The sequence below is a fragment of the Paroedura picta genome, chromosome 1 (genome assembly GCF_049243985.1).
Source record: "Paroedura picta isolate Pp20150507F chromosome 1, Ppicta_v3.0, whole genome shotgun sequence".
NCBI classification, from domain to species: domain Eukaryota; kingdom Metazoa; phylum Chordata; class Lepidosauria; order Squamata; family Gekkonidae; genus Paroedura; species Paroedura picta.
The window spans coordinates 108,593,827-108,619,604 of NC_135369.1; the positions used below are offsets into that span (position 1 = coordinate 108,593,827).

Consider the following 25,778-nt stretch of genomic DNA (forward strand, 5'->3'; position numbering starts at 1 on the left):
TCAAAGTGGCTTACAGTAGCGATCCCCAACCTGTGGGCTTCGGACCACATGTGGTCCTTCGACTAATTGGAGGTGGGCCCCGAAGGACGCCTTCTCCCCCCCGCCCTTTACTTCATCCCCCCCGGCCCTTTACAACACACTTCGGGTGTCATTGTCTCCCATCACACCCAGATGGGACTATCTCGTTGCAGAGAAACAAGCTCAGGGTTCCCATTGATTTGTCATTGTCATGAGTTAAAATTTCCATGAAAATAAAATGTTCCTTATGTTCATTGTTGTGGCGTGTCTGTATCTTATTTTGAAGGGATGTTTAAACATTACCATAGCGATCAGAGAGCGTTAGGGCAGTGGTTGAGAGTGGAAGAGTAAACTACCCCCCCACCCCCCTCAGTAAAAGGCGTTGAGTGGTCCCTGGTGACAAAAAGGTTGGGGACCACTGGCTTACAGCATTCTCCTTATTTTATCCTCACAACAGCCTTGCAAGATTGGTTGAGTGTGTATGACTAGCCCAAGGTCATACATGACAGAACCTACTTCAGTGGTGTAACCACCACACCATGCTGGCTTTGTCCTGCCTTGCATTATGAGCTAGATTGAGCTTCATTAGCTTGAGGAAGCGAGCCCACGCAAGTTATTTGATGGAAAGTTGCAATGCAACATAAGTAAAACATTTTCCCCTGACAGTTTTGGAGATGCTATAATAAGGGCCTAAGAGATTCTTCTGTTGCTGTGTATACTGCTTTGTGAGTGAAATAATCCTATAGTTTGTTGGAGAGGGGCATGCAGTTGTGAGAAATTGAATGACAAAAATATGGCATAGGGACTTTAAATCAATTTAGGCTGTACTGATTCATTAAAACAAGAATCCTGTTTCTGTTAAAGAATATTGCATTTTGATTGCAAGAAATGTTCCATTAGGAATGCAACTTTACTTGGAAAGGAATTATGACATCCTGATGCTGATTTATGAATCAATGAAATAACTATGGACAAGAAATTGGAAACCATTATTTTGTGTCTGGTAAAAGCATGAAGTCCAAGTGAGCCACATGGAAGGGCGATATAAAATTCTAATAAAAAATAAAATAGAATATACAAATGTACCAATGTTCCTCTTTTCCTTCCCCATTTTTTTTGGGGGGGGGTTGCCTTTTTGCTGCTTCTAACTCATATTAAACCAGCCCCCAGCCAAAGACTGTAATCAAAAGCATTCTGCCAAAAGACATAGAAGAGGGGGGTTGCAGAATAAACAGACTCCATCATGGAAATGAAGCCCCCACCCAGACACTGATGAAGGGCAGGGGGAGTCCTGAAAATGCCAACATTAGGTCAGCCCTAATTGCCACTTTTATTGCAGATAAAAAGTCCCGTGATCAGTTTTATTAAAGGCATTTTACATAGCCTGTTTGCATTGAGTACTGTAAAGCTTCCCATACTTGGCTCTACAACAAAACAATCAGAGTCCAGTGGCACCTTTAAAGGACTCTGATTTTGTTTTGTTGTGCTGCTTCAGACCAACACGGCTACCCACTTGAATCTATACTTGGCTCTAGTTCATGAAATTTCACAAGGAGGGAGGAGTCCAAACTGACCCGGGTCAATCAGAGAGGTCTGCAGTAAGCCCTGAAGGTGCCACGATAACACTTGGAGGACGCAAACTGCTCACAATGGCCAGCTCAAAAGCTGATCTGGTTCTGGAGAACTATATAGGCGGCCAGTTTGTTCCTTGTGCTTCTTATTTAGATTCCTATGACCCCTCCGTAGGAGAAGTATATTGTAAGATACCAGACAGTGGCAAAGCAGAGGTGAGTTGCTGCACTGATTAAATTCTGCTGCCTGTTACATGATACCAAGGTGACGGTCTGTTGGAAATAGCCACATAGCGTGCAAATTATTGTTAGAAGACTTTAGATTAGCATCAGTTTCCTTTTAACACATTTCAGTTTATCAAAAGCAATATTTCAATGGTTTTGATGTTTTGATATTAGTCTGGTAAATTTTGTATGTCATAGTAAATAGTGACAGTTCTTGCAGCTCCTGTTCTGTAGTAAGACACTGAAACCAAAGTTAGCTGTGACTTTTGTCAGCGGAAGTCCTCGACCTGCAGCAATATTCCAGATCTCTAGACCCCAGGTGAACACGCTCTTGATATGCAAGTTATTCATACAATTTTTATTAACATCCTGCTGAATTGGTGGTGAGGATTGTATGTTCCCAGTTGGGGTATCCCAGCTGTATCTTGATTATTCTAGCAGAGTATTGAGCATTTAATCCCATATCAAAAGCAATAAATCCTGTGTGGGGAATATGTATTTTCTGAAATACTGGCAGCATTTTTTTGTCTAATTACTTTTTTAAAATTTGATTTTTAATTTTGATTTAATCTTCTGAAGGTAAGTAAGGATGTTCCAAAAGCTAGCAGTTAATTTTTACAGCTTCCTCAGCAACCTTTAGTATGGGCTGATCAAATATTTACCAAACATAGATAAGTGATAGTTGAAATATAACTTGTTTTACTGTGGTTGAACTTGTAACCTGAAACTTGCATTTTAGAGGAACAGATGTAAGAAAAATAGCAAGTCTAAAGCCGTTTTGTTATAAAGTAAAAGGTATTTAAAATGAAACATAGCTCTTTAACTATAATTCAGTTGACCCAGATGATTTGTCTAGTCATAGCAAGACCAATTCCGCATGAGGAATCTGCCCCTGAACAGCCTCTGGTTGCTGGTAGTTTTTAGGGCTGCTTCCACATGACATCATCAGCAACCCAAGGTTGTCCGGGGACTGGCTTGAGTTTTGGCTAGATTTGCCTCGAAATGAGAAAAATCACCAAAATTGGATTTGCCACCTAGTATCATATTTCACATCAAGGAGTGTACAGGGGGCAAACCCTGTGTGGAGGTAAAAATGTGCAACAGTCCCTGCAGCCCCCTTCTCATACCCACTCTCCCCTCTACATTTCTTGCTTGAAGGTAAAGGTAAAGGTATCCCCCGTGCAAGTACTGAGTCATGTCTGACCCTTGGGGTGATGCCCTCTAGCATTTTCATGGCAGACTCAATACAGGATGGTTTGCCAGTGCCTTCGCCAGTCATTACCATTTACCCCCCAGCAAGCTGGGTACTCATTTTACCGACCTTGGAAGGATGGAAGGTTGAGTCAACCTTGAGCCGGCTGCTGGGATTGAACTCCAGCCTCATGGGCAGAGCTTTCAGACTGCATGTCTGCTGCCTTACCACTCTGCACCACAAGAGGCTCTGTATTTCTTGCTTAAGAATTTTTTTTAAAGGCGCAGTCCGCATTGCTGTGGGACCACAAAGCTACTTTGCCTAAGTTAAAATAAAATGTTCCCTTAAGTGCCCATGGTCTTTTTGGGATTGGGCAGGCAGAACAGTCCTGCTTGTGTTCTCTGGCTGTGGGGAATGAATGGGGAAAGGGGGGGGCATGATGAAGCAGCCCTCTCCCAATCAGCTAGGCATCCATGCTCTTTGTTTTTAAACCTTACTGTTTACACACAGTCACTCTCAGGGGCTCAGTCACCATGTCCAACCTCTCACAAATCTACCAGAACATAAATAGAGATCAAAATAACACGAATCCCCCCTCAAAAGGGGGGAATGCTTTATTGTTGTGGCATTTCTCCATAGCAATGCAAAAGTGTTAATTTTTTTTAATTAAAAAGGCTTTAACATTGTTGTGTTATCCCATAGCAACGTGGAAGTGCACTTAAAATAATAATTTTGGGGTTTGGGGGGGATGGAAGTTTGAGTCCTCAAGACAGCTGCTGTCCTGTGATTGGTAGAAAGGTTCAAAACATATACAGAGAAAAACAGAACCTTTCCAAGGCAATTGGTTCAATAAATTTTATATATCAATAATTTTTTAAGGACCAACCAAAACGGTTTCTAGATATACTCCGTTTTCACAATTTTTCTTCAGTGGTTGATTCCTTATACTCTCATCAACCAATTTTTATATATAGATAGGCCACCGGCTCTGTAAAGTATTGTGGAGAATGTCAGGGGAATGTATTTTGACTGGCATTCCTCTCTTTCCACTAGTGGTGGATCCAGCCCTGTGCTTACAACTACTGTTCCTTTTTCAAAAGATTCTGGCCCAAAGCAGCTTGCCATTCAAAATATCAAGTGGCGTGGGGAAATTAAAGTTTGTGTTTAGGAATGGGTCTCAGTTGCATCATTGTTGGTCTTGGTGCATTGTTGCAATCTCTGTTCAAATTAAACAAGGTCCATCCATCCAGCTCATCCTGGTGGCTCCGATAAAGATCTCTCTGGCTTCCAAGGAAACGTCTCACATGCTGGAGAAGATCTAAAGGGCTGGTATGCCCTGTTTATTGAAGCTCTGCCCTGTGTTATTTGCTACAAGAGTTACCTTCACAAACATGGAGACAACTTTTCTAGATGAAAAAGGGACAGTGGCTAGCCCCTCCCACCACCTCCTCTGCTTGTCTCTCTGTTTTTTTTTTTAACGACTTTTTGCACTAAGCTTCAGTTTGATTTCAAGAATGTGCGATTCTAATGAGGAGAGTGCACCCCTCCTATTGAAACGAATGTTTCTAAGCCTGGATCACAAGCCAGCAAGAGCCCCTGCCTACATGAATGAAGTTCCAAGCTCAGGTTGTGAGCCCTTCATGGTAGCATAAGGGAGGAATTCCCTAGGGGAATACCATTCTTGGTTCTAATTATTTGGGGGGGGGGAGGGGAGGCTTTATAGGTAACTGGCAAGATACAAGTACTTTTTTTAAAAAAATTCTGGCACTTGGGAATGCTTTCTAGAAAGAGCACTCTAGAGAGTTGTGTTCCTTATCACCAGTCATTCTCACACAGGGATACTAATAACTCCAGGGTTACTCCAGAGCCCCAGGGGGATTTCTCCAGTTTGGGGGGGGGGTAGTTTTTTTAACTAGCCTGGAGAGGAGCCAGGCATTCTGTTCATCTGTGTGGGCTGTAGCAGCCTTGTTGAGTTCACACACAAAGGAAAAGGAATGGGAGGGAAGAGCTGAATCTGCTGCATTCCCCCCTTAGCTCCTCCCATTTCCCCCCTCTCAGAATTTCTTCTCAGAAAAATGGGTGGAAGAAGGCTGTTGCAAGCAAAGGGATCCAGATATTCAAGCAGGAGAGGACTGTGCCCAATGCCAAAAGAATCTACCCTCCAGAGCAGCCATTTTCTCCAAGGAAACTAATCTCTGTAGTCTGGAGATGAGCTGTAATTCCAGGGGATCCCCAGGTCTCACCAGGAGGTTGGCATCCCTATCCAAGAGCTACTACATCTGGACCCAGTGCAAGGACTGTGCACAGCCTGTACAAGGATTCCTTTTCTCCCAGGTTTCCCCTTGCCCTGGCAGCCATTTCTGGCCCGGGAAAAAATATATTCTCAGGTTTGCCAGGATTGCCAGTCTCCTGGCTGTGCCTGGAGATCTCCTAAAGTTACAAGTGATCTTGAAATCACACATATCATTTCCCTTGAGGAGAATTGCTGCTGTGCGTGGTGGGCTTTATGAGTGCTGAAATGAATGCTTCCTTGTTTTGCTCAGGCAACACACAACAATGAAACTAGCTTATTTCACAAACACTTTATTGTTTGAGTGATGCCACAGGCACTGTAAACGTGTGACTTCCGAGGGCATGGCCGGGAGCTGTGGCCAGCTGGCATAACTTCTGGGGTTGAAAACAGAAAAGGGAAGGGAAAAGAAACAAACCCAACTTGTAAAAAAGCTAGGAACCAAAGAGATTGAGAAGTCTAAAAAGTATTATCATACAAATATATTAAATGCACATTTTATTGCACGGTGCTAAGGGTCATTAAAAAAGCAATGTATTAAAATCTCAGTAGCAAATATACAAGAATGCTATGACACAAAATATGCCCAGATAACAAAATGAATTAAAACAAAATGACCTGACATGTTTTCATCCAAAATGGATCTTTTTCTGAGGCCAATTACAGAACCACACATCCATAAACAATAAAAAACCCTTTTTACAGCTAGGAAGACCGAATACACGTCTGTACTACACAGAGGTGCCAATAAATATCCTGGGTCTATATTGTGATGGACAGAATTCATAGTCACCAGGTAGACACCTTTCTGTAAAACTTTCTTGGACCGCTCTGGGTAATTCCTGCAGAATTTCCTCTGGAAGTGCTGAAATGAAATATGTAAACAAGCCTTAGCAATTTGCATTTCATGTATTCCTAGTGACAGCACACGCACACACATCCCCCAACAGTGCTCTTGGGTCTGCCAGTGGGTGGGCCTCCTTGGTTCTGAGGTTTGTTCTGTTCTCCCATAAGCCTCTCAATGTTTCTTGCTCTCCATTCTCATAGACTCTGTTCCTCTACATCTTGCATCTGAGGCCACTGGCCGTCTCATTTGTCCCACCCCCTCCTCTTGCCCATCACCTCTTTGCTGCTTTCCTGCATCAGGGTCTCTTGGCCTGTCTTGGATGTTAACAGGGAAAGCCATTGCCTCAGGACAATACAGTCCTTTCCCCTGTAACAATGTTAGGCAGTGCTAGGTGCGCACCTGGCATAAGGCTGGGCCTGGCATACAAGCGTCTCTCCTGTAGGAAACCTGTGTTTTCCTTTCCAGGTGGCTTCTGAACCATTCTGAATTATTATAAAACCTGAGATAAAATAGCAATTTAAGTTGTTCTGAGCAGAAAGCGAAAAACAGTACTACTGTTTCTTAAGATACTGCATTGTCTTGAATCCACAGGGTTTGGCCAGTTATCTCTTGGTGTTTACCTTAATGTTCCAAAATAAAGAGATGCCCTTTAATGTCATTCTGCAGGTATTATTATTATTATTGAAATAAAGATTTTGCAGTCCTGCATGGAGAGGAGGGAAAGTAGCTCAACACTGCCACCTAATGTTAGAAAGATGAATGATACATTTGAAGGAGGGCTAGAAGGCAAGAGCCCTCTTCAGTCACTACCCATGATGACTTCTCAACTTCTCTGTTGGCTGAGGGTGACAGAGATATACTTTGGGCCATTCCGCACTCATTCAAAATTGCACAATAGTTGCAAATTGAAATCGCTACTGATTTGCTGTCATGCACAACGTCGTTGACAATCTGCAACACTCCTGAAATTGATCCGCAAAAAGTGCTTTGTTTTAGCACTTTCAGGGAAATCCCAAAAAGTGGATTCACCCTCCGGAAAGCACTACACTCTTGCAGCCAATCTGCAACACTAGCGGGAAAGTTCTGTGCGTTACCATTGTTGCGGTTTCTGCAAAGTCCCTCCCCCTGGCTCTCTCATCTGATCTTCCAGCGAAGCAATCACCATTTTTTTTTCTCGGAGCGAGCAGAGATCAACGCACCGGCGAACCTTCGTTTACCCAGCGAGGCTTCCCCGGCTGCAGTCCCTCCCCAGAGCTGTTTAAAGTCATCAAGCACCAAGCAACACGCAGCCCCGTTTGCTGGTTAATTTTCCCTTTATTTTTCACTCTATTTTTGGCCGAAAATCGCGCCTGTACAGGGGGGGGTATTTTTTTTTCACTCGGGGGGAGCGTGGCAACGATGAAACGGCAGCTCAAACACCACCTGCTAGCTAGATGGGTCTCTCCGTTGCAACAAATCAACGCAAATTCGTTGCAACATGTGTGTGTTGTTGTTGTTTTTTTTTAAAAAAAAACCTTCCTTAAAGGGAAAGGGGCTTTTTGGGATCATGATAACGGCCACCCATTGGCTGCTTGTTTGATTGATGGCCAGGGGCAGGACAAAGCTCGGCAATATCGCTTCCTGGGTAGTGATTTTTGCCGAGACCTGAAACCTGTGGGAAACAATAGAAACGCAACTGGATTCCACTACAAAGGCAGGTATGCATAACGATGAATTCCACTATTTAAAATGGTGTTTTTTTCATTCCACAACCAATTTGCTACATAGATCCTGGTGCGGAATGGCCCTTTGTATTTACTCCAGAGCTCTCTTGTTTTCTGAATAATGGGCTGAAATGTGGTCCAGATGAATCTGTGCAGAAAAGATACAATACGTACTAATATCTTTTTCTGTCTCATAATGTTCATATCCTGTATTTCCTGTATTACTTTAGCAAGATGTGAAATGTGTCTTTTCAAGGTGGAGGCTGCAGTCGAAGCTGCCCAAAATGCTTTCCCAGGGTGGTCTGCCAAAAGCCCTCAAGAAAGATCAAAAATAATGAGCAAGCTGGCGGACCTCATAGAAGAAGATCTGGAATCCTTTGCAGAAGCAGAGTCAAAAGATCAAGGTAAAGGCAAAAGGTGCCATATTGGACAGGGTTTTCAAGTGGTGACTGGCAAAATGAATAGATCTGAACACTTTGGCTTGGATGTTGGCAGTGGGGTCCAGGACACATAACAAATTGTTGAAGTATTGAAGTTCAAGAGAACAATTGCTCTCCTTGAATTCTCAGGCAAGGGCTGATTCTTGCATCCAGATCAAAGACCTATCACATGTCTCTAGAGAGAAATGTGGCCCAGTATAGAAGCCTAACTCAAGGTGGATTGGGAGGTTATAGAATAATCAGTAAGTGAAAGGAATGGCTGGCAAGGCTTTTAGGGAGCTAAAGTATTTCTTAGAGATGCTTAAAGAATGGGAAATTGTTTTCACTTCTAATTAGAGGAGCCCTGATAGTCCCTCTACTGAAGAGTGTTTAAGGAAATTGTTGGACTTTGCTGAAGTTGCCAAATTGTCTGTCGTTTACAAAGACCTGGATCTTGAAAAATATGTTAAGCAATAAGCATCGTTTTGCAATGATATGAAAAAAAACTATCCAGACTTTGTGAAGATCTGTACATTTTTATATAGGAGGAGCAGGTTTTAAGTAAAATGTTATGTCACAGATCTATGTTTCTTATGGATAGGAGAGAAGTCTTGAATATATATTTGTCTTGATTTATGTTTGAGTTTTAGGTTAGTGAATTGATGTATTAGTAAACACACACACACATACACGCATACACGTATACAGGCATACATACATACATACATACATACATACATACATACATACATACATACATACATACATACATACATACATACATACATACATACATATATACACCGCCCTCCATAAAGGCTCAGGGCAGTTTATATAGAACGTAGAAACTATACAAGAAACAATCCATACACATATATATTTGATATCTCAATAAAATATTTGAATTGCAAAAAAAAAAAAAAAAGAATGGGAAATTGCAAAGATAAATAGTTGCCAATAATCTAATGTAAGTGACTCACTGATTTATGCTATTGTGCTGAGAGCTCCTAGTTCTTACATCCATTGTCTTGGGCAGGTGATACTTTCTATTGCTCTTTAACATGGTTGTTGAATATTTTTGATCTTCTCTTCCCCCTTTTCTGTGTAACATCTGTAAGAACAGTGCATTTGTAAGAAAACCTTGAAATGTAGTTCAGGAGTTAGAACTGCTGACAACTCGTTATCTACCGAAAGGATTGTAATAGCCATTGCAAGAGCTGAGTGATGCTTGCCAAATGTCTGTTTCAGGGAAAACGATTACATTTGCGAGAACGGTGGACATCCCCCGAGCAATATACAACTTCCGTTTTTTTTCCTCTTCCATTCTTCACCAGACAACAGAAAGTACACAGATGGACCCTATGGGGTGTATGCATTATACTGTGAGAACACCAGTGGGAATTGGTAAGGTCTTTCAAGATAAAGTTACTTTTTAGGGGACAGAATTAATATTTGCTTTAGATAGACTGAAGTTTTCTTTTTATTGCTATTGAATTGAATTTCAGTTTAGGATTGTAAAGCCCTACAATATTGTTGTTATTTATATACTTTTTGCCATCATGTTGAAACTGATGTATGGCAACCCCACAGGGTTTTCAAGGCAAGGGATGTTCAGGCGGTTTGCATTGCCTCTGTGTAGCCATCATAATATTTCTTGGTGGAATCCTACCCAAACTGTAGCTGGGGTTGACCCCGCTTAGGTTCTGAGATCTGATGTGCTCAAGTTGGTCTGGGCTATCCAGGTTACAACAGTTTAAAATAGCAAAATTTAAAGACACCACAGCAATAACTCTACAGTAATGGCTGTAAGATACTAAAAAAAGCCCCTAAAATGTTCATTAACCTGGTATTGACAATGTTTCATTCTGCCATTGCTGCTAAACCTCATCATTTTTCAAATTGCTCTTGTTTAGACCACAACTCAAAATGTCCATTGTCTGTCCAGAATATTTCTAAACTAGAGTATTAAATTTCTGGTGCCAAGACACACCTTACCATCTGAGTTGCAAAGTATAATTATGTTCCAGTCACTATTAAAATATTGAATTAAATAGCTAGCCATTTGCAGGCCTTCAATAATGCCCCCAAATTACTCCTTGGAGTAATTCCTTTGCCTGAGGAAGGATCTGTCTATTATTATAATAACATCATTTCCAGTCTTTACTAAATAAGTAAGGTAACCTCACAAAATAGCCAGTAAACAGTGCTCCAAAACATAGCTAGCCATCTCACAGAATGTTGGTGGAAAGTGCTTATGGCATAATCACCATTTTCCTTCTCTGATGATTTTATTTTGCAGCTACAACCCAAAACCCTGTTTTTCTCAATTGGGGTGGGAAAGTCACGCGTGATGTGTGAGGGATGATGTCCCTCACATATGTGTAATAGTGCTAAGTAAGTGCCTTTCTTTTAAATCCTTGTGGAATGAAAAGGAAGGCAGGCAAAGGTTAAAAACAAATCTTGAAATTGAGGAAACTATTTTTGAAACTGACCAGAGCAGCTGCAAAGCTCCCTTTTCTTATTGCCAAGCTGTAGTGGATTCTCTGTTGTGTTACCAGCCACTGTGAAAAATGGAAAAGAGTCACCACCCTGTGCCATCCCCTTCTTCCATTGCCGCCCAAAGGCCAGATCTACATGCACTCATGGGCAGGAGGCTAGAGTCAGAGAAGGGAGAAGAGGGGAGATGGATGGGAGGGGGGTGGGCAGGAGACACAAGCCCTCCAGCAAGACAGCCCAACTAATTTCCAAAAAGAAGCTTGGAGGCATTTTCTCACTTGATGGATTCAAATTCTGTAGATTAACTCCCCCCCCCCCGCCCAGTGTGATCACTTTCTGAAAGAAGCAGTTGCGGCAGCATGCAGACTGTCACCAATCTCACTAACACCAAGGCTAATGTTGAAGCTTAAGGAAACAAGAGAGGGAAGGTGGTGACCAAGTGTGGCAGTGGGTAGGTGGGGGGGCGGGTCTTTCATTACATTGAAATCATGCTGTAATACAACCAGCCATTGTTTTTTAAAGGGCAAGGAGGTTGGGGGAGTTGAGAACAGAAGAGATGCTACAGGGAGGTGGGAAACAAAGTTGGACAAAGACTGGAAAAACCTGAATGCCTGTGTTTCCACATTGGTCAGCCCTGATTTAGATTTTATTAGCCCCCACTTCAAAAGGTGAAAACCGGATTTCTAAGTATTACCTTGCTGTGGGGCAAGTGAGGGAGCAATTTGAGACTGTGCCCAAAAAGGCGAATTTCAGTGCAGAAATGTATGAAAAATTCAACCCTATACAAATGCATAAACAGAAATGGATTAAAAACTAGACCCTATACAGAGCCAAAACCCTAGTGCAGAAACAGTCTCAGCCTCATCTTTTTCTTGTCTAGAGGCCAAACTGCAGAAGTTCTCATGCTGATGGAAAGGTATGATGTAGTAGGCATCACAGAAACTTGGTGGAATGATTCTCATGACTGGAATGTAATGGTGGATGGATATGAACTGTTCAGAAAAAACAGAATAGATCGAAGAGGTGGAGGAGTGGCACTGTATGTGAGGAAAGGGCTTACCTGTCAGGAAATGCTAGTGAAGGAGAGCATATCTGCAGTGGAAAGCATCTGGGTGAAAATAAGCGAGGGGAAAACAAACAGTGTGGTGGTTGGTGTCTGCTACCGACTGCCTGACCAACGAGAGGATGTGGATGCTGCACTTTGTGAGCAGCTTGAGAAAATATCCAAACGGCAGGACCTTGTCATCATGGGTGACTTCAATTTCACAGATGTGTGCTGGGAAACTAACTCTGCAAAGCGTCCTCAGTCATGCAAGTTTCTGACCTGCCTGGCTGACAATTTCATTTATCAAATGGTAGATGAACCCACAAGAGGTTCAGCCATACTGGACTTAATACTGACCAACAGGCAAGAGTTGGTGGATGAGGTGAAGGAGATGGGGACCCTAGGGGGAAGTGACCATGTCCTCATAGAATTCCTTTTGAGATGGGGAGCCAAGGAAGCTTGTAGCCAGACGCGGATGTTGGATTTTCGTAGGGCAAACTTTAATAAACTCAGAGACATGATGAGTGTCATACCATGGACGAGAATGCTGGAAGGGAAGGGAGCATGTGAAGGGTGGGCGCTACTCAAACAAGAGCTATTGCATGCTCAATCAATGACTATTCCAGAAATACGGAAACACTGCAGGAGCTCTAAGAAGCCTATTTGGATGAACAGAGAACTTCAAGAGGAACTAAGAAAGAAAAGGAAAATGTTCAGGAAATGGAAGGAAGGACAGAGCTCTAAAGAAGAGTACCTACAGGTTACTAGGCACTGTAGATCAATCATCAGAAAGGCCAAAGCTGAGAGTGAGCTAAGATTGGCCAGGGAAGCCCATTGTAACAAGAAAAGATTTTTCAGTTATGTGAGGAGCAAACGTAAAGTCAAGGAGGCAATAGGCCCACTGTTGGGTGCAGATGGACAAACTCTAATGAAAGATGCAGAGAAAGCAGAAAGGCTTAGTGCCTATTTTACATCAGTTTTTTCCCACAGGTCAAAGTGTTTAGGCACATCTAGAGATGGCTGTAGCCAAAGGATAGTGTCTGGGTGGCAGGTTAACATGGATAGAGAGGTTGTCGAGAGGCATTTAGCTGCACTGGATGAGTTCAAATCCCCTGGTCCAGATGAAATGCACCCGAGAGTACTCAAAGAACTTTCCAGAGAACTTGCACAGCCCTTGTCCATCATCTTCGGAACCTCTTTAAGGACTGGAGATGTCCCGGAGGACTGGAAAAGAGCAAATGTTATTCCGATCTTCAAAAAAGGGAGGAAGGATGACCCGGGAAACTACAGACCAGTGAGTCTGACCTCTGTTGTGGGGAAGATAATGGAGCAGATATTAAAGGGAGTGATCTGCAAACATCTGGAGAACAATTTGGTGATCCAAGGAAGTCAGCATGGATTTGTCTCCAACAGGTCCTGCCAGACCAACCTAGTTTCTTTTTTTGACCAAGTAACAGGTTTGCTGGATGGGGGAAATTCGGTTGATGTCATTTACTTGGATTTTAGTAAAGCTTTTGACAAGGTTCCCCATGATGTTCTGATGGATAAGTTGAAGGACTGCAATCTGGATTTTCAAATAGTTAGGTGGATAGGGAATTGGTTAGAGAACCGCACTCAAAGAGTTGTTGTCAATGGTGTTTCATCAGACTGGAGAGAGGTGAGTAGCGGGGTACCTCAGGGCTCGGTGCTCGGCCCGGTACTTTTTAACATATTTATTAATGATCTAGATGAGGGGGTGGAGGGACTACTCATCAAGTTTGCAGATGACACCAAATTGGGAGGACTGGCAAATACTCCGGAAGATAGAGACAGAGTTCAACGAGATCTGAACACAATGGAAAAATGCGCAAATGAGAACAAGATGCAATTTAATAAAGATAAGTGTAAAGTTCTGCATCTGGGTCAGAAAAATGAAAAGCATGCCTACTGGATGGGGGATACGCTTCTAGGTAGCACTGTGTGTGAACGAGACCTTGGGGTACTTGTGGATTGTAAACTAAACATGAGCAGGCAGTGTGATGCAGCGGTAAAAAAGGCAAATGCCATTTTGGGCTGTATCAACAGAGGCATCACATCAAAATCACAAGATGTCATAGTCCCATTGTATACGGCACTGGTCAGACCACACCTGGAGTATTGTGTGCAGTTCTGGAGGCCTCACTTCAAGAAGGACGTAGATAAAATTGAAAGGGTACAGAGGAGAGCGACGAAGATGATCTGGGGCCAAGGGACCAAGCCCTATGAAGATAGGTTGAGGGACTTGGGAATGTTCAGCCTGGAGAAAAGGAGGTTGAGAGGGGACATGATATCCCTCTTTAAGTATTTGAAAGGTTGTCACTTGGAGGAGGGCAGGATGCTGTTTCTGCTGGCTGCAGAGGAGAGGACACGCAGTAATGGGTTTAAACTTCAAGTACAACGATATAGGCTAGATATCAGGAAAAAGTTTTTCACAGTCAGAGTAGTTCAGCAGTGGAATAGGCTGCCTAAGGAGGTGGTGAGCTCCCCCTCACTGGAAGTCTTCAAGCAAAGGTTGGATACACACTTTTCTTGGATGCTTTAGGATGCTAGGGCTAATCCTGCGTTGAGCAGGGGGCTGGACTAGATGGCCTGTATGGCCCCTTCCAACTCTATGATTCTATGATTCTAAGTTCCTTTTGAACAAATTGGGTCTCGTTTCCCCAGTGGCTTGGGTAAATGGTGTGTGGTGGTAGGGGAGGAACCTGTCCTTCTCAGTGCCACAGTCCCTCACTGATCTCTGTCCCTGCAGATTTTTAAAGTTATGTTCCTCACAGGGGGCATGTGGCTGTAAGGAAAGTGAGACAGGCCTGGACCTAACTTATTATTATTGTTGCTGTTGTTGTTATTGTTATTATTAAAACATTGTGTAGAGGGGATGTGGGGAAGATGGCAGTGAAGTAAAGTTGCTTTTTGCAAGCTCCCATACCTAGAATGGGTCGATCGTGGCTATGACTGGCAGAAATGATGTATGTATGCTAACCTCCTCCCATCTATTCTCTGGCAGCCTCTCTGGGGGTACCAGAGGCCTTCAACTGATCCATGGAGGTTTGTTCCTCCTGATTTGAAGTCTCTTGTGTGAGGGGTCCTGATGCCGCTGTCCGCCATTTCTACAATCTCTACTCCTCTTCTCTTTTTTTCCTATTCTTTTGAACCACCATCTGGACTAATCATCTCCATGAAATTTGACCAATATCTATCTAAAATACCACTTTAGCACAAAGTTCTAAACTGTAAGTTTTTATTGCCAAATTTTCCTTCTCCAGAAGCCAGAATTTTGGTGAATGGAATGCTTACATGAGATAAAATTCAGATGATGAAAGGTACAAGACAAGGGTGTCCATTATCCCTTTTATATTCAATCTAGTTTTAGAAACAATTGCAACAAAAACCAGACTTTCAACAGAACTCTCTGGGCTCTTCATTAAAGGTGAGGAGCTATGCTGATGATATGATCTTCATATTGACTAATCGTGAAATAACAATTCCACCATTGTTAGACACTGAAAACTTTTGGCCAATATGCAGGGTATAAAATAAACAAAGAAAAAACTAATGTTATAGGGGCTTCAGAACTATTGTCAATGGATCTAAAGATGAAAACTGGATGTGAAGTCAATCCAGAACATTTTTTAATATTTGGGAGTAATCTTAGATAATCTTAGAGGAGAGGACACGCAGTAATGGGTTTAAACTTCAAGTACAACCATATAGGCTAGATATCAGGAAAAAATTTTTCACAGTCAGAGTAGTTCAGCAGTGGAATAGGCTGCCTAAGGAGGTGGTGAGCTCCCCCTCGCTGGCAGTCTTCAAGCAACGGTTGGATACACACTTTTCTTGGATGCTTTAGGATGCTAGGGCTAATCCTGCGTTGAGCAGGGGGTTGGACTAGATGGCCTGTATGGCCCCTTCCAACTCTATGGTTCTATGATTCTATTTAAAACAAAATATTTCATTAAAGGAATGGGAACTTGTTGTTGTTGTTGTTAGGTGCGAAATCGTGTCCGACCCATCGCGACCCCATGGACAATGATCCTCCAAGCCTTCCTGTCCTCTACCATTCCCCGGAGTCCATTTAAGTTTGCACCGACTGCTTCAGTTACTCCATCCAGCCACCTCATTCTCTGTCGTCCCCTTCTTCTTTTGCCCTCGATCGCTCTCAGCATTAGGCTCTTCTCCAGGGAGTCCTTCCTTCTCATGAGGAGGCCAAAGTATTTGAGTTTCATCTTTAGGAGATTTCTTTTCTATGCAACTACAGCAGCAAGAATAATCATAGACAAGAACCGGAAACAACAGGACCTATCAAAATAACAGACTGGTTCGACAAGCTAGGAGATCTAAAATGGCAAAGCTAGCCAATCTAGTCAATGGCAGACCAGAAGAAGAATTTAAAGAACTTTTGCATTATTATACAGAATATATACATAGATAGTTAACATTTATATTAGTTGAATATGGGCTCACCATAACTTTATGGAGGTTTAATATTTCTGCATCTTATTCTTTTTTTTTCTTTCTATTTTATGCTTTAAAACTAATAATTGCTGGTTCTTCCAGCAATGATAAAAAAAAACATTGTGTAGTTTGATCTGAAGGATTCAGTAAAATCTGTGTCTAAGCGTCAAAGAAGGAACAACACATATGAGACATGATTGCATTTTCTGACTTTTCCTTTAATGTTAAGAAGCAGCTACAGGGAGAGTCACCTGGGTAAGCATTTCTCTTCCCTTCCATTTTCTTGATAGAAATTGAAGGGCCCAGCCTCTTGTTAATCACACAAGGGAAAGAAGTTGAGTACATTGCATATATGTTTATTTGCTTCTGGCTTCTGCAAATGGTAACTCTAAAGGGGGGAGGGTATACCTTTCAAGCAAATCACACAAGCTCTCCCCACCCCCCAACTGCATTGCAGTCCCATATTATTTGCAGCTTCAGCCTGCAGGCTACGAGCAGGAAATGTCATACTTACAAAGGTTTTAAAAATATTTTGTTTAATTTTATTCAGAAACAATGACCCAGTTTCATTATTTTCATGTTTATATTTCTAATACTGCCAATATTGCCAGCAATATTCAGATTTTGACATGTTGTTTTTACTAATGCACTAGCTGAAATCTATCCAGAATATACCTTCCTACACTAGTTCCAAAACTAGATTAAACTTTTGCAAGCAAAACTCAGCAATAAGCTCCCTAAAATGCAGCCTTCCCACATCCCCAGCAGAAAGGACTCGGGGAATGTGTGTGCAAGCCTGAAATATATCACGGTTGACTGCTTTGTTAACAAAATGAAAGGGGGCCAAGGAGAGAAGGAGAAGAGTAAAGGATTGCCTTATTTCTGGATAGCCCAGACTAGCCCACTCTTGTCAGATCTCGGAAGCTAAGCATGGTCATCTGTGACTAGCATTTTACTGGGAGACCTTCGTGAAGGCAGGCAATGGCAAACAAATTCTGAGCATCTCTTGCCCTGAAAACCCTACAGGATCACTGTAGGTCAGCTGTGACTTGAAGGCCAGAAGAAGAAGAAGAAGAAAAGGTACTGACATAGTAAAATCTTCAGGTTAAAGTACTGGGCTTGAATTGGGTTCAGACCCCTCAGAGTCATATGACAAGGCAAATTAGTGATTATTTTGTTTCCCTTTTAACAATTAGAGGCCCAGGTGGCTCCAATTTGGGTTAGGACACAGTCTTGGTGACTGCCTGTGTGTGTTTAATTCTCCTCTCAAGCTCTTTCTATGATCTAAGTTATAGCCCCCCAGAGAAAGAATTCTTCCATCATTTGATATCTAAGTGTGATTTTTCCGCATAAAATAAACCATGCTGTAAGTCAGTGGTCCCCAACCTTTTTATCATCGGGGACCGGTCAACGCTTGACAATTTTACTGAGGCCCCGGGGGAGGGGGGTAGTCTTTTGCCGAGGAACGTCGCTGCTGCTGCCTAAGACCCTGCTCCACTTGCTTTCCCGCCAGCGCCCCTGACTTCTCACCGCCCACTGGGGGGCGCTGCCAGCAGCAGCTGCGCAGTGCCACGCTGAGGGGGAGCCCCAGCCATGGGAGCCGCCGGAGAGCACCAAAGGTGAGCCAGCGGCAGAGTGGCAGGGCAGCCCCCAAGGCAGCAGCCAAGGAGGAGGACTAGGAGCGACAGCCCAGTACCAACTGATCCACGGACCGGTCCTGGTCTCCGGACCGGGGGTTGGGTACCACTGCTGTAAGTGATTGAGGAAATAAATTATGCCCAAATTATGTGCATGGGAAGTTCATATAAACGAATATTTCCTAGGTAAAGTCGCAGTTTAGCCAGGTTCCTTCCTGTCCTGACTACAGAGTAAAGGGACAACAACTGAAGTGCTTCTTCCAGAGGGCAGGACACCCTTTTGGCTGGATGTCAGGGGAGTCTGAGCTTTGTGCCAAGTGCCAAGGCTTCTTGTCTCAACAAACTTGCTGAACATTTTGGGCTTGCTTCATTTCCTTCCTCCTTCAGCTGGCTTAATTAGCCCTTGGAATTTGCCGCTTTACTTGCTGACTTGGAAAATTGCCCCAGCTGTCGTGTGTGGAAACACGGTCATTGCCAAGCCCAGTGAAATGACATCGCTCACTGCTTGGATGATGTGCAAGCTTCTAGACAAAGCAGGTAACCCTGGAATGGAAAGGCAGGCAAAGCATGACATGGGGGTCTTGTATCTTTTAATGCAAAGCTATATGTTAAAATGCAACAATGGAGCAGAGTTTATATTGCTGGCACCTGTATTTTCTAAGGCCTCAGATAACATGATCATTTTTGATGGTAGTCATGTGCCTAGCAGAAATCACCAATAGGTGTATGGAAAGAGGTCATGTATGAGGCAGGGGGAATAGTATCATACAAATGAGGACCCGTGGTACTTGCGGGGGGATCCCTCTCCCTGCTTTACTTATTCCCCTCTCAGTGCTGTATCCTCAGGACCACTGTGGCTCCCCATCCTCGACCAGCAAAAACTCCAGCTACTGGCTTTGCCCCCCATTGCCAATGCCAATGTTGGGGCTGCTGGGGCTCCCCTCCCTCCTGTTACAGCACCCCTTTCTCAGTCTGAGAGCCTCCACTGATGGGCCCACTGTCATCTCCAGGGCCACGAAGGCCATTGCCAGGAACTCTGGTGACCTGAGTGCAGGTCTGACTTTGTCCCAACATAACTTCTTTCCCCCATTCCGATTCCTCCCATTACAGCTTTTAGCATCTGCTGCTGGGCAAGCTCTCCCCCCCCCATCACTGCAGTTGTTCTGGGCCTGCTGTGGCTTCTCCCCATCAGTGTTTCTGCTCTTGCTTATGGACCTCGTTTCCTCTCCCGCTCATCAGTGCTACTGCTGCCAGGTGTAATCATAGTCAGGGGAAGGGGATCCTTGACACCATTTAGCTTATTTCCACCCCACTCCCCATTGCTGCCGTTGTGCCCAGTTCATCTCCCCCATCAGTGACCATGCTGGAGAGTGTTGCTCAGCTCCCAGTTTCCAGGCCCTGCAAGGCTCCCTCCCTCTTTAAGGGTAGCAAGCCCGGCATGACTCTGGACTGCTAACACCACTAAGGCTCCCCTGATCAGTATCAGTGAGCTTCATGTAGCTTGCTAAGACTTCCCACCACAGTTGATGGTAGTGGTGAACCCTATGTGGCTCCCATCTGCCAAGATTTCTCCCCCCAATAATGATGCTGGTGAGTCCTGTGTGGTTCCCAGCCTCTGAAGGATTCTCTCGCCCCCCCCCCCCTCCTACTAGCAACTACAGGGGCTACCCTGTGACTGATGGTGATGTGTTCAGCAGAGGAAACAAGTGCATTGTCTACACATGTTCAAGACCATGATACTTGACTCTGGTGGGGATTTAACCCCCCTGTTTGTTTGTTTGTTTTAATTAAGATTTTTCTGCAAACCTAGGGGGTCCTAGGCAGGAATATCTGTTTAGCTTCCACATGGCCCCAATAAACAGATCAAGCTATCCACAGAGGGAGAACCCAGGTGGCTATTGTATAGATACAGCCAGTATTCATTACAGTTAGTTGAGCTTTGGCATTAATTACTTTACAGGAAGACATTGCCCTACTTAGAGAAAGTACCTTAAGAGTGTCTGTACCTCACTTTTCAACAAATCTAAAGAAACAATGCAACAGATTTGTGATTTAAAATGTCTCATCCTTGGTCAGTCCCCAACATGACTGCCCCATTTGCCTCATCACTGCATGGCATTCCTGAAATAAATCTCTCCTACTCCAGATTTAGGCCATTCAACAATGGGATGGTGGTCAGCCTCTGAGGAGGTGGCCCTTCTTCCTTTGCGCTGCTGTCACTCTGCCATGGAATCAAACTGCTACCCCTTTCCTAGGACCAAATGCTGTTTCCTTAACATTTTGTATATTTGTGATGCTAAGGATTCCCCCCAGGCGTTGTGAACATCATATTTGGGTGTGGCTCCAAAGCTGGGGAAGCTCTAGTCTCTCATCCGAAGGTGCCATTGATTTCCTTCACTGGAAGCACGCTCACTGGCCAGCGGATCATTGAAAGGAGTGCTCCATTTTGCAAGAAGCTCTCGTTGGAGCTTGGAGGCAAGAACCCGGCCATCATCTTTGAGGATGCCAGTTTGGATGAATGCATTCCTGCCACTGTAAGATCCAGCTTTGCTAATCAGGTATATTTTCAATCAGGTGCTATACTAACACTGTGCATCTGAGGTTCTTGTTGACTCCTCTAGAAACTTTCATGAGGCACTATGAGGTTGTCCTATTTGCCAGAGATTTTAATGTGGCATAGACCACAGGTCTAAATTGTGTTTTGTAGGTCTCCATGAGGAATGGTGAGACATAAATATATTAATAAATAGAAGCCATTCCCAATATCTTGTCTCCTAGTTTGGTTATTTAAAAGTTTACTTATTTTCAATGTAGAAATGGTCTTTAGACAACTTAGCTATCCTCCATGAATTCATCTAATACCTCTTTCAAGCCAGTCTGATTTCACACCTAAATTACTCTGAGGAAGTACTCTGAACTGCAAATCAAATAGGGCCTTGTATCTTGAACTTTGTTTCTCTTTGTGCTCCTCTTGTCCAGAGTGGAGGCAGTCCTCTATTCTGGAGCACATTTCCTCCAGCACTTGGCTTCTTTCAGCCCTTTGAAAGCCATTGGTCATCCATAGGTAGAAGCATATACTATCAGAGAGAGGCATTTTGGCAGCCAAGGACTGTCTCTGTAATGTATGAAAAAGAACACAACTGAAACTAAGGCACAGGATCCAAATTAAGGTTTCACAGCTACAAGATTTTGAATTTGTCATGGCTGAAGAACTGATTACTTTATTTCAGCGGTATGAACAAGATTTTTGTGAACCGTCTGAAAGCTGCAGACATGCAGTTTTTGGATCAGGGAATGTCACAGTGGTGTTCTGTAAATTGCACTGTGAATTCACACAGCTCATGTGAGGTTTATGAAACTAACAAGAATAACCCTTCCGTACATGTGCCTAGCAGCTTCCTGTAGCCACCTGGCCTCCTGAGTATAGGCACAGAAGTTAGTCATTCTGAGTCTTTAAAGAACTCTAAGGGCAGTAATGGCATTCATTCATTCACCGGCCAAATATTATGAGCTGGTTCCAAACTGACCAACAGGGGCATTGCTCTTCAGTGGGTCATGCAGCAAATGCATTTCACAAGAACAATCGGGTGACAAACAGGTGTAGGTGACCAGACCCCATTTCTGAAGAGCAACAGTTGTCATAACTCTTCAACACTGAATCTTTGTTTTAGGAGCTCCACCACTACAGCCTTCAACCTGTCAGTCTCCAAGAATGTTCCGTCTCATCAATGTAGGGTTACACCTTTTCCGGCAGCCTGTCTTTGGGCTGTGTTTCAAACATATGCTGCATTCACTTTATACATCATCACCACACTATGATTTCCCATTCATTGCCTTGCAAGTGGCTGCTTCAACTGCACTTGTTGAACATGTTGTGTTTGTGGTGATGGGATGTTCAGTCTGCGGTGCCTGTTTCATGTGAGATGGCAGGCATTGCATGATGAACTTCCTTGTGTTGAGTAGTGGATGGGGGCTGAACTTAGTGAGAGAAATGAGGAGACATGGTGGAGTAATTTTTTATCTTATCCTTGTTGTTACTTGTTCACTTTCTCCCAGCTCTCAATCCTTGCCTTTCTGCTCATGAAGTTTGAGAGGAATTCTTCACTCTGTGAGATAATCAATAAAGCTTTCCATCAAGTTATGCTTTCACACTACTGTGTTCCATGAGTTGGGAGGAATCATTTGGGCAATTTTCAGTAATAATTGTCCTTGCTTCTTTCTCTCTCAGGGTGAAATATGTCTTTGTACAAGCAGAATCTTTGTTGAGCAGAGTATTTACCCAGAGTTTTTGAAAAGGTTTGTGAAGGCTGTCAAAAAATGGAAGGTTGGAAGCCCTTCAAATTCCATGACTGATGTGGGAGCACTGATAAGTAAAGACCATTTAGCAAAGGTAAAAACAAACCACTTGTGCATAATTATTACCTGGAACACTGATTCCAGAGGAGTAGCCATGTTAGCCTGTCACAGCTGAAATGTAAGAAAAAGGGTATTTTGACAAAGAAGGGTGGATTTATTTTGATGTACATTTTTATGCCTTAGAGCAGGGATAGTCAACCTGTGGTCCTCCAGATGTCCATGGACTACAATTCCCATGAGCCCCTGCCAGCAAATGCTGGCAGGGGCTCATGGGAATTGTAGTCCATGGACATCTGGAGGACCACAGGTTGACTACCCTTGCCCTAGGGAACCCACTTCATCAGGAACCTGCAATATCTCCTCAGTTCATGGAAATATACACATGGGTGCAACAAAATAAAATGGATCCATACAGCAGTGTGCTAAAGATGGCTGTGCCATAACAAATGATGCTCCATAATAATTTCTTGAAAGCTTGTACAATAATCATACTACCATAGGACTCTTTTTTATTCAGGTAGAACTGTTACTCATTGGACCTCTTTGCCAGTAGTTAAAACAAACAATCATAACTTTAGAACACTGGTAAGTTGCCATTTCACATCATCATATAGCCATAGTTTGCTTGGAAGAGGATTGGTAGGACTTTATAAGTCCTAGCAGAAATATTAGAACATAAGGAGAGCCTGCTAGATCATACCAGTGGTCCCTCCAGTCTAACATCTTGTCTCACACAGCAGACAAGCAGCTTTCCTGGTTTAGACCATCAAGGACCAAGGGTCATTTCCTCACATTGCATCCTACTCTAGGATACTTACACAGATTTGAACTCTGGAGTATCTGCTAAAACTGGGCACTGCATGTAAATTCTCCACAAGTAACAAAAAGCTTAAATTAGAATTGCTGTTTGTTTGTTTTTTCTTGCCTTTCAAATGAATTATCAGCTGGGTCGGAAACAGAGTTCAAATTCTCAAGTTCTAGCAACACATTTTTAGGTGATTAAGATTTGTCCTGCAATGATTAATATTCATTCTCAAGATTTATTAAGTATCTGTAAACTTTAAAGCCACTGCTACTAGAAAATAGTCCCATGTTTTCTATATCTGGTATGACAATAAGAAATTACAGGCATTCTAAAAATACATTTTTGTTCCCTTTAGGTAAAGAGTTATATCCAAAAAGCTCAGGAAGAAGGAGCTAAGATACTGTGTGGGGAGGGAAAGGACCCCTTGGTTCTTCCTCCTAGAAACCAGAATGGCTACTTCATGCTTCCCACAGTCATTGCTGAAGTTGAAGACAACTCAAGTTGCATGCAAGATGAGATCTTTGGTCCTGTGACTTGCATCACAGCATTTGACACTGAAGAGGAAGTAATTACAAGAGCTAATGGGGTCAAATATGGCTTGGCAGCCACTGTCTGGTCAAGCAACGTGGGCCGGGTTCATCGTGTTGCTAAGAGACTCCAGTGTGGATTGGTGTGGACCAACTGTTGGCTTATCAGGGATTTAAATTTGCCCTTTGGTGGCACAAAAGCCTCAGGTATAGGCAGAGAGGGGGCAAAGGACTCCTACGAATTTTTCACTGAGTCAAAAACAATCACTATAAAACACTGAAAAATATCAATGGAAATGCTTCACATCATAATAAATAGGCATAATAAATAGGCACCTGTAGATAGGACATAACACTATTAAATGTTATCTGAAAAGCATTGTTTTTTAGGAGAATTTGTATGATACTTTTCATGGTGACTAAATTGAAAATAAAGCAGAGAGTTTAATAACATGCACACATGAGAGGTGATGGTTGGCAAGGAAGAGATGTTGAGGAGCTGGATCTTGTTCAGCTCTTGATGACAGCTGGTCTTTTCTTGGCTGAGTCTTGGCCAGTTGGTTGCCTGTTTTGCTTCTTATGGAAAAGAGATACTTGGCTGATAACAGCAGTGCTTTCAAACAGTGGATCCTATGGCTAATGCTCAGGGATGTGAATGGCAATTTCAATTGCTTCCACACAACACTGTGCTTCCCTATGCAGCTTCTACTCCCCTGAACTGTGCATGTAGCTGGGCTGCTCCCTGAAATGTGTTTTAAAGCTAAGTGCATGGCCCATTATGCACGGCCGCCGAAACGGCGATTTCGGGTCACATGGAAAACGCAGAGGGGGAAGACGCGACGCACATCATCTTCAAGCCACTTCCCTTTTTCCCCATTGAAGAGAAATGGTTTCTTTTAAAAGGTGTTTTTAAACAGCACTAAATACCAATATGCAGACATACTATTGTATCAATATGTTGAGCAGGTTCTGTAAATTCCTGGCTTAACACCCCCCCCTCCCCAGTCCCTAGCCCTTTCCCTCTTGGAGATTATTGAATAGTGGGTTCAATAAGGCGCAGGGTGGCTCATGAAATGAAACATCAGCTCTTTATTAAGATCATACCAAAGAAAGGAACTGAACAACCCACCACCCAGACTTATATACAGTCCAGGGGTCCTGCCAAAGCCTGTGATTGGCTTGTTTGAGTTTGATGATACCTGCGAGTTTTCTAAATCCAAATCCAGCATTGAGAAAACAGCCTCCTGGCTGTTGCCTTCCTGCCACAGGAAGAATTAAGCCCACCTTCTCTACATTACTTTTATATTTACATGTTCATTTTCAGCAGGAGTCATTTTGTGAAACAAAGTAGTAAAAATTGCCTGACAAAATTGAAAAGGATAAACAACAAAATGGAAATGCGGCCATGTTTCCAAAGCGGAGCAGAGAAAAGCTTTGTTAGGGGTTTCTATTTCAGATGCACCTGTGAATTATTTCCAGAAGAGGGCACTGGAGTGCCTTCATATTTGTTAGCCTTTAGGATTCCCACTCCTGCTTTGTTTAGAATAGATTAGAGCTGTTTCAAAAATATATTTATGCTGCGGTTTTGGTTTTCTTAATTACTGGATTAAAAAAAAGGTATGAATGTTATTCAGAGCCACCGATTCTTGTGTCTGAGTGTCCAAAGGTACAAAAATGGGAATGCTTTCCAATTTCATTACTTATTACTACTCTTCATTACTCTACTCTTTTACACAGCAGTGAGTTAAGAAATTTAGCTTGAATCGAGGAATAAAATAGACAATGGAAGAAAATGTGTGTAATTGATTCTATACAGCATTGTCCACAGGGGCACAACCTAGCTGAATGCGGAATCTGGTGAAATCTCCCATATAGCACAGCAGAAGGTAGACCATTAGTTCTAGCTAACATGCATGTTCTACGCTGTTGTGGGATGATTAGATGATAGAAATACGCAGCTAGGGGCTGAGAGCTTGGTGAGATCCCCAAACTCAATGGCGAGCCAATATTTCTAGCTTTACTGCTAAGAACCTGCAGTTCTTTGTCTAACAGTCTGCATTTAATTGAATCAAATGCAGTCTTTTCAGATACCAGGTACAAGGAGTCTAAAGAGATTCCTATAGATTTAATTTTTCCCTCAATGTGTCTTAACCAAGTAGATGACTCATGTTCAGATA

The 25,778-nt window shown here is 43.0% G+C and overlaps 1 protein-coding gene and 1 long non-coding RNA gene across 2 annotated transcripts in view; one reads left to right on the forward strand and one right to left on the reverse strand.

Moving 5' to 3' along the window:
- The first annotated feature begins 1,620 nt into the window (after nucleotides 1-1,620).
- ALDH8A1 (aldehyde dehydrogenase 8 family member A1) lies at nucleotides 1,621-25,230 on the forward strand. The gene is made up of 7 exons (XM_077352210.1): nucleotides 1,621-1,805; nucleotides 8,103-8,250; nucleotides 9,514-9,669; nucleotides 18,301-18,450; nucleotides 20,215-20,471; nucleotides 22,142-22,303; nucleotides 23,430-25,230. The coding sequence occupies exons 1-7, from the start codon at nucleotides 1,668-1,670 to the stop codon at nucleotides 23,880-23,882; spliced, it is 1,464 nt and encodes a 487-aa protein (XP_077208325.1). The 5' UTR covers nucleotides 1,621-1,667; the 3' UTR covers nucleotides 23,883-25,230.
- The window catches only part of LOC143844707 (uncharacterized), a 37,744-nt gene continuing 17,851 nt past the window's right edge, over nucleotides 5,886-25,778 (reverse strand). The window contains exons 2-3 of the long non-coding RNA XR_013234107.1: nucleotides 9,246-9,376; nucleotides 5,886-6,161 (exon numbers count right to left, since the gene is read on the reverse strand). This is a non-coding gene — a long non-coding RNA (uncharacterized LOC143844707). The remainder of the gene's footprint in view (nucleotides 6,162-9,245; nucleotides 9,377-25,778) is intronic.

Excerpts from the sequence above, each read along its gene's own strand:
- ALDH8A1 (XM_077352210.1), top strand. The coding sequence starts at position 1,668 with ATGGCCAGCTCAAAAGCTGATCTGGTTCTGGAGAACTATATAGGCGGC. Across the intron at positions 8,251-9,513 it reads AGCAGAGTCAAAAGATCAAG|GGAAAACGATTACATTTGCG; the intron begins GTAAAGGCAAAA and ends TGTCTGTTTCAG. Across the intron at positions 18,451-20,214 it reads CAAGCTTCTAGACAAAGCAG|GATTCCCCCCAGGCGTTGTG; the intron begins GTAACCCTGGAA and ends TGTGATGCTAAG.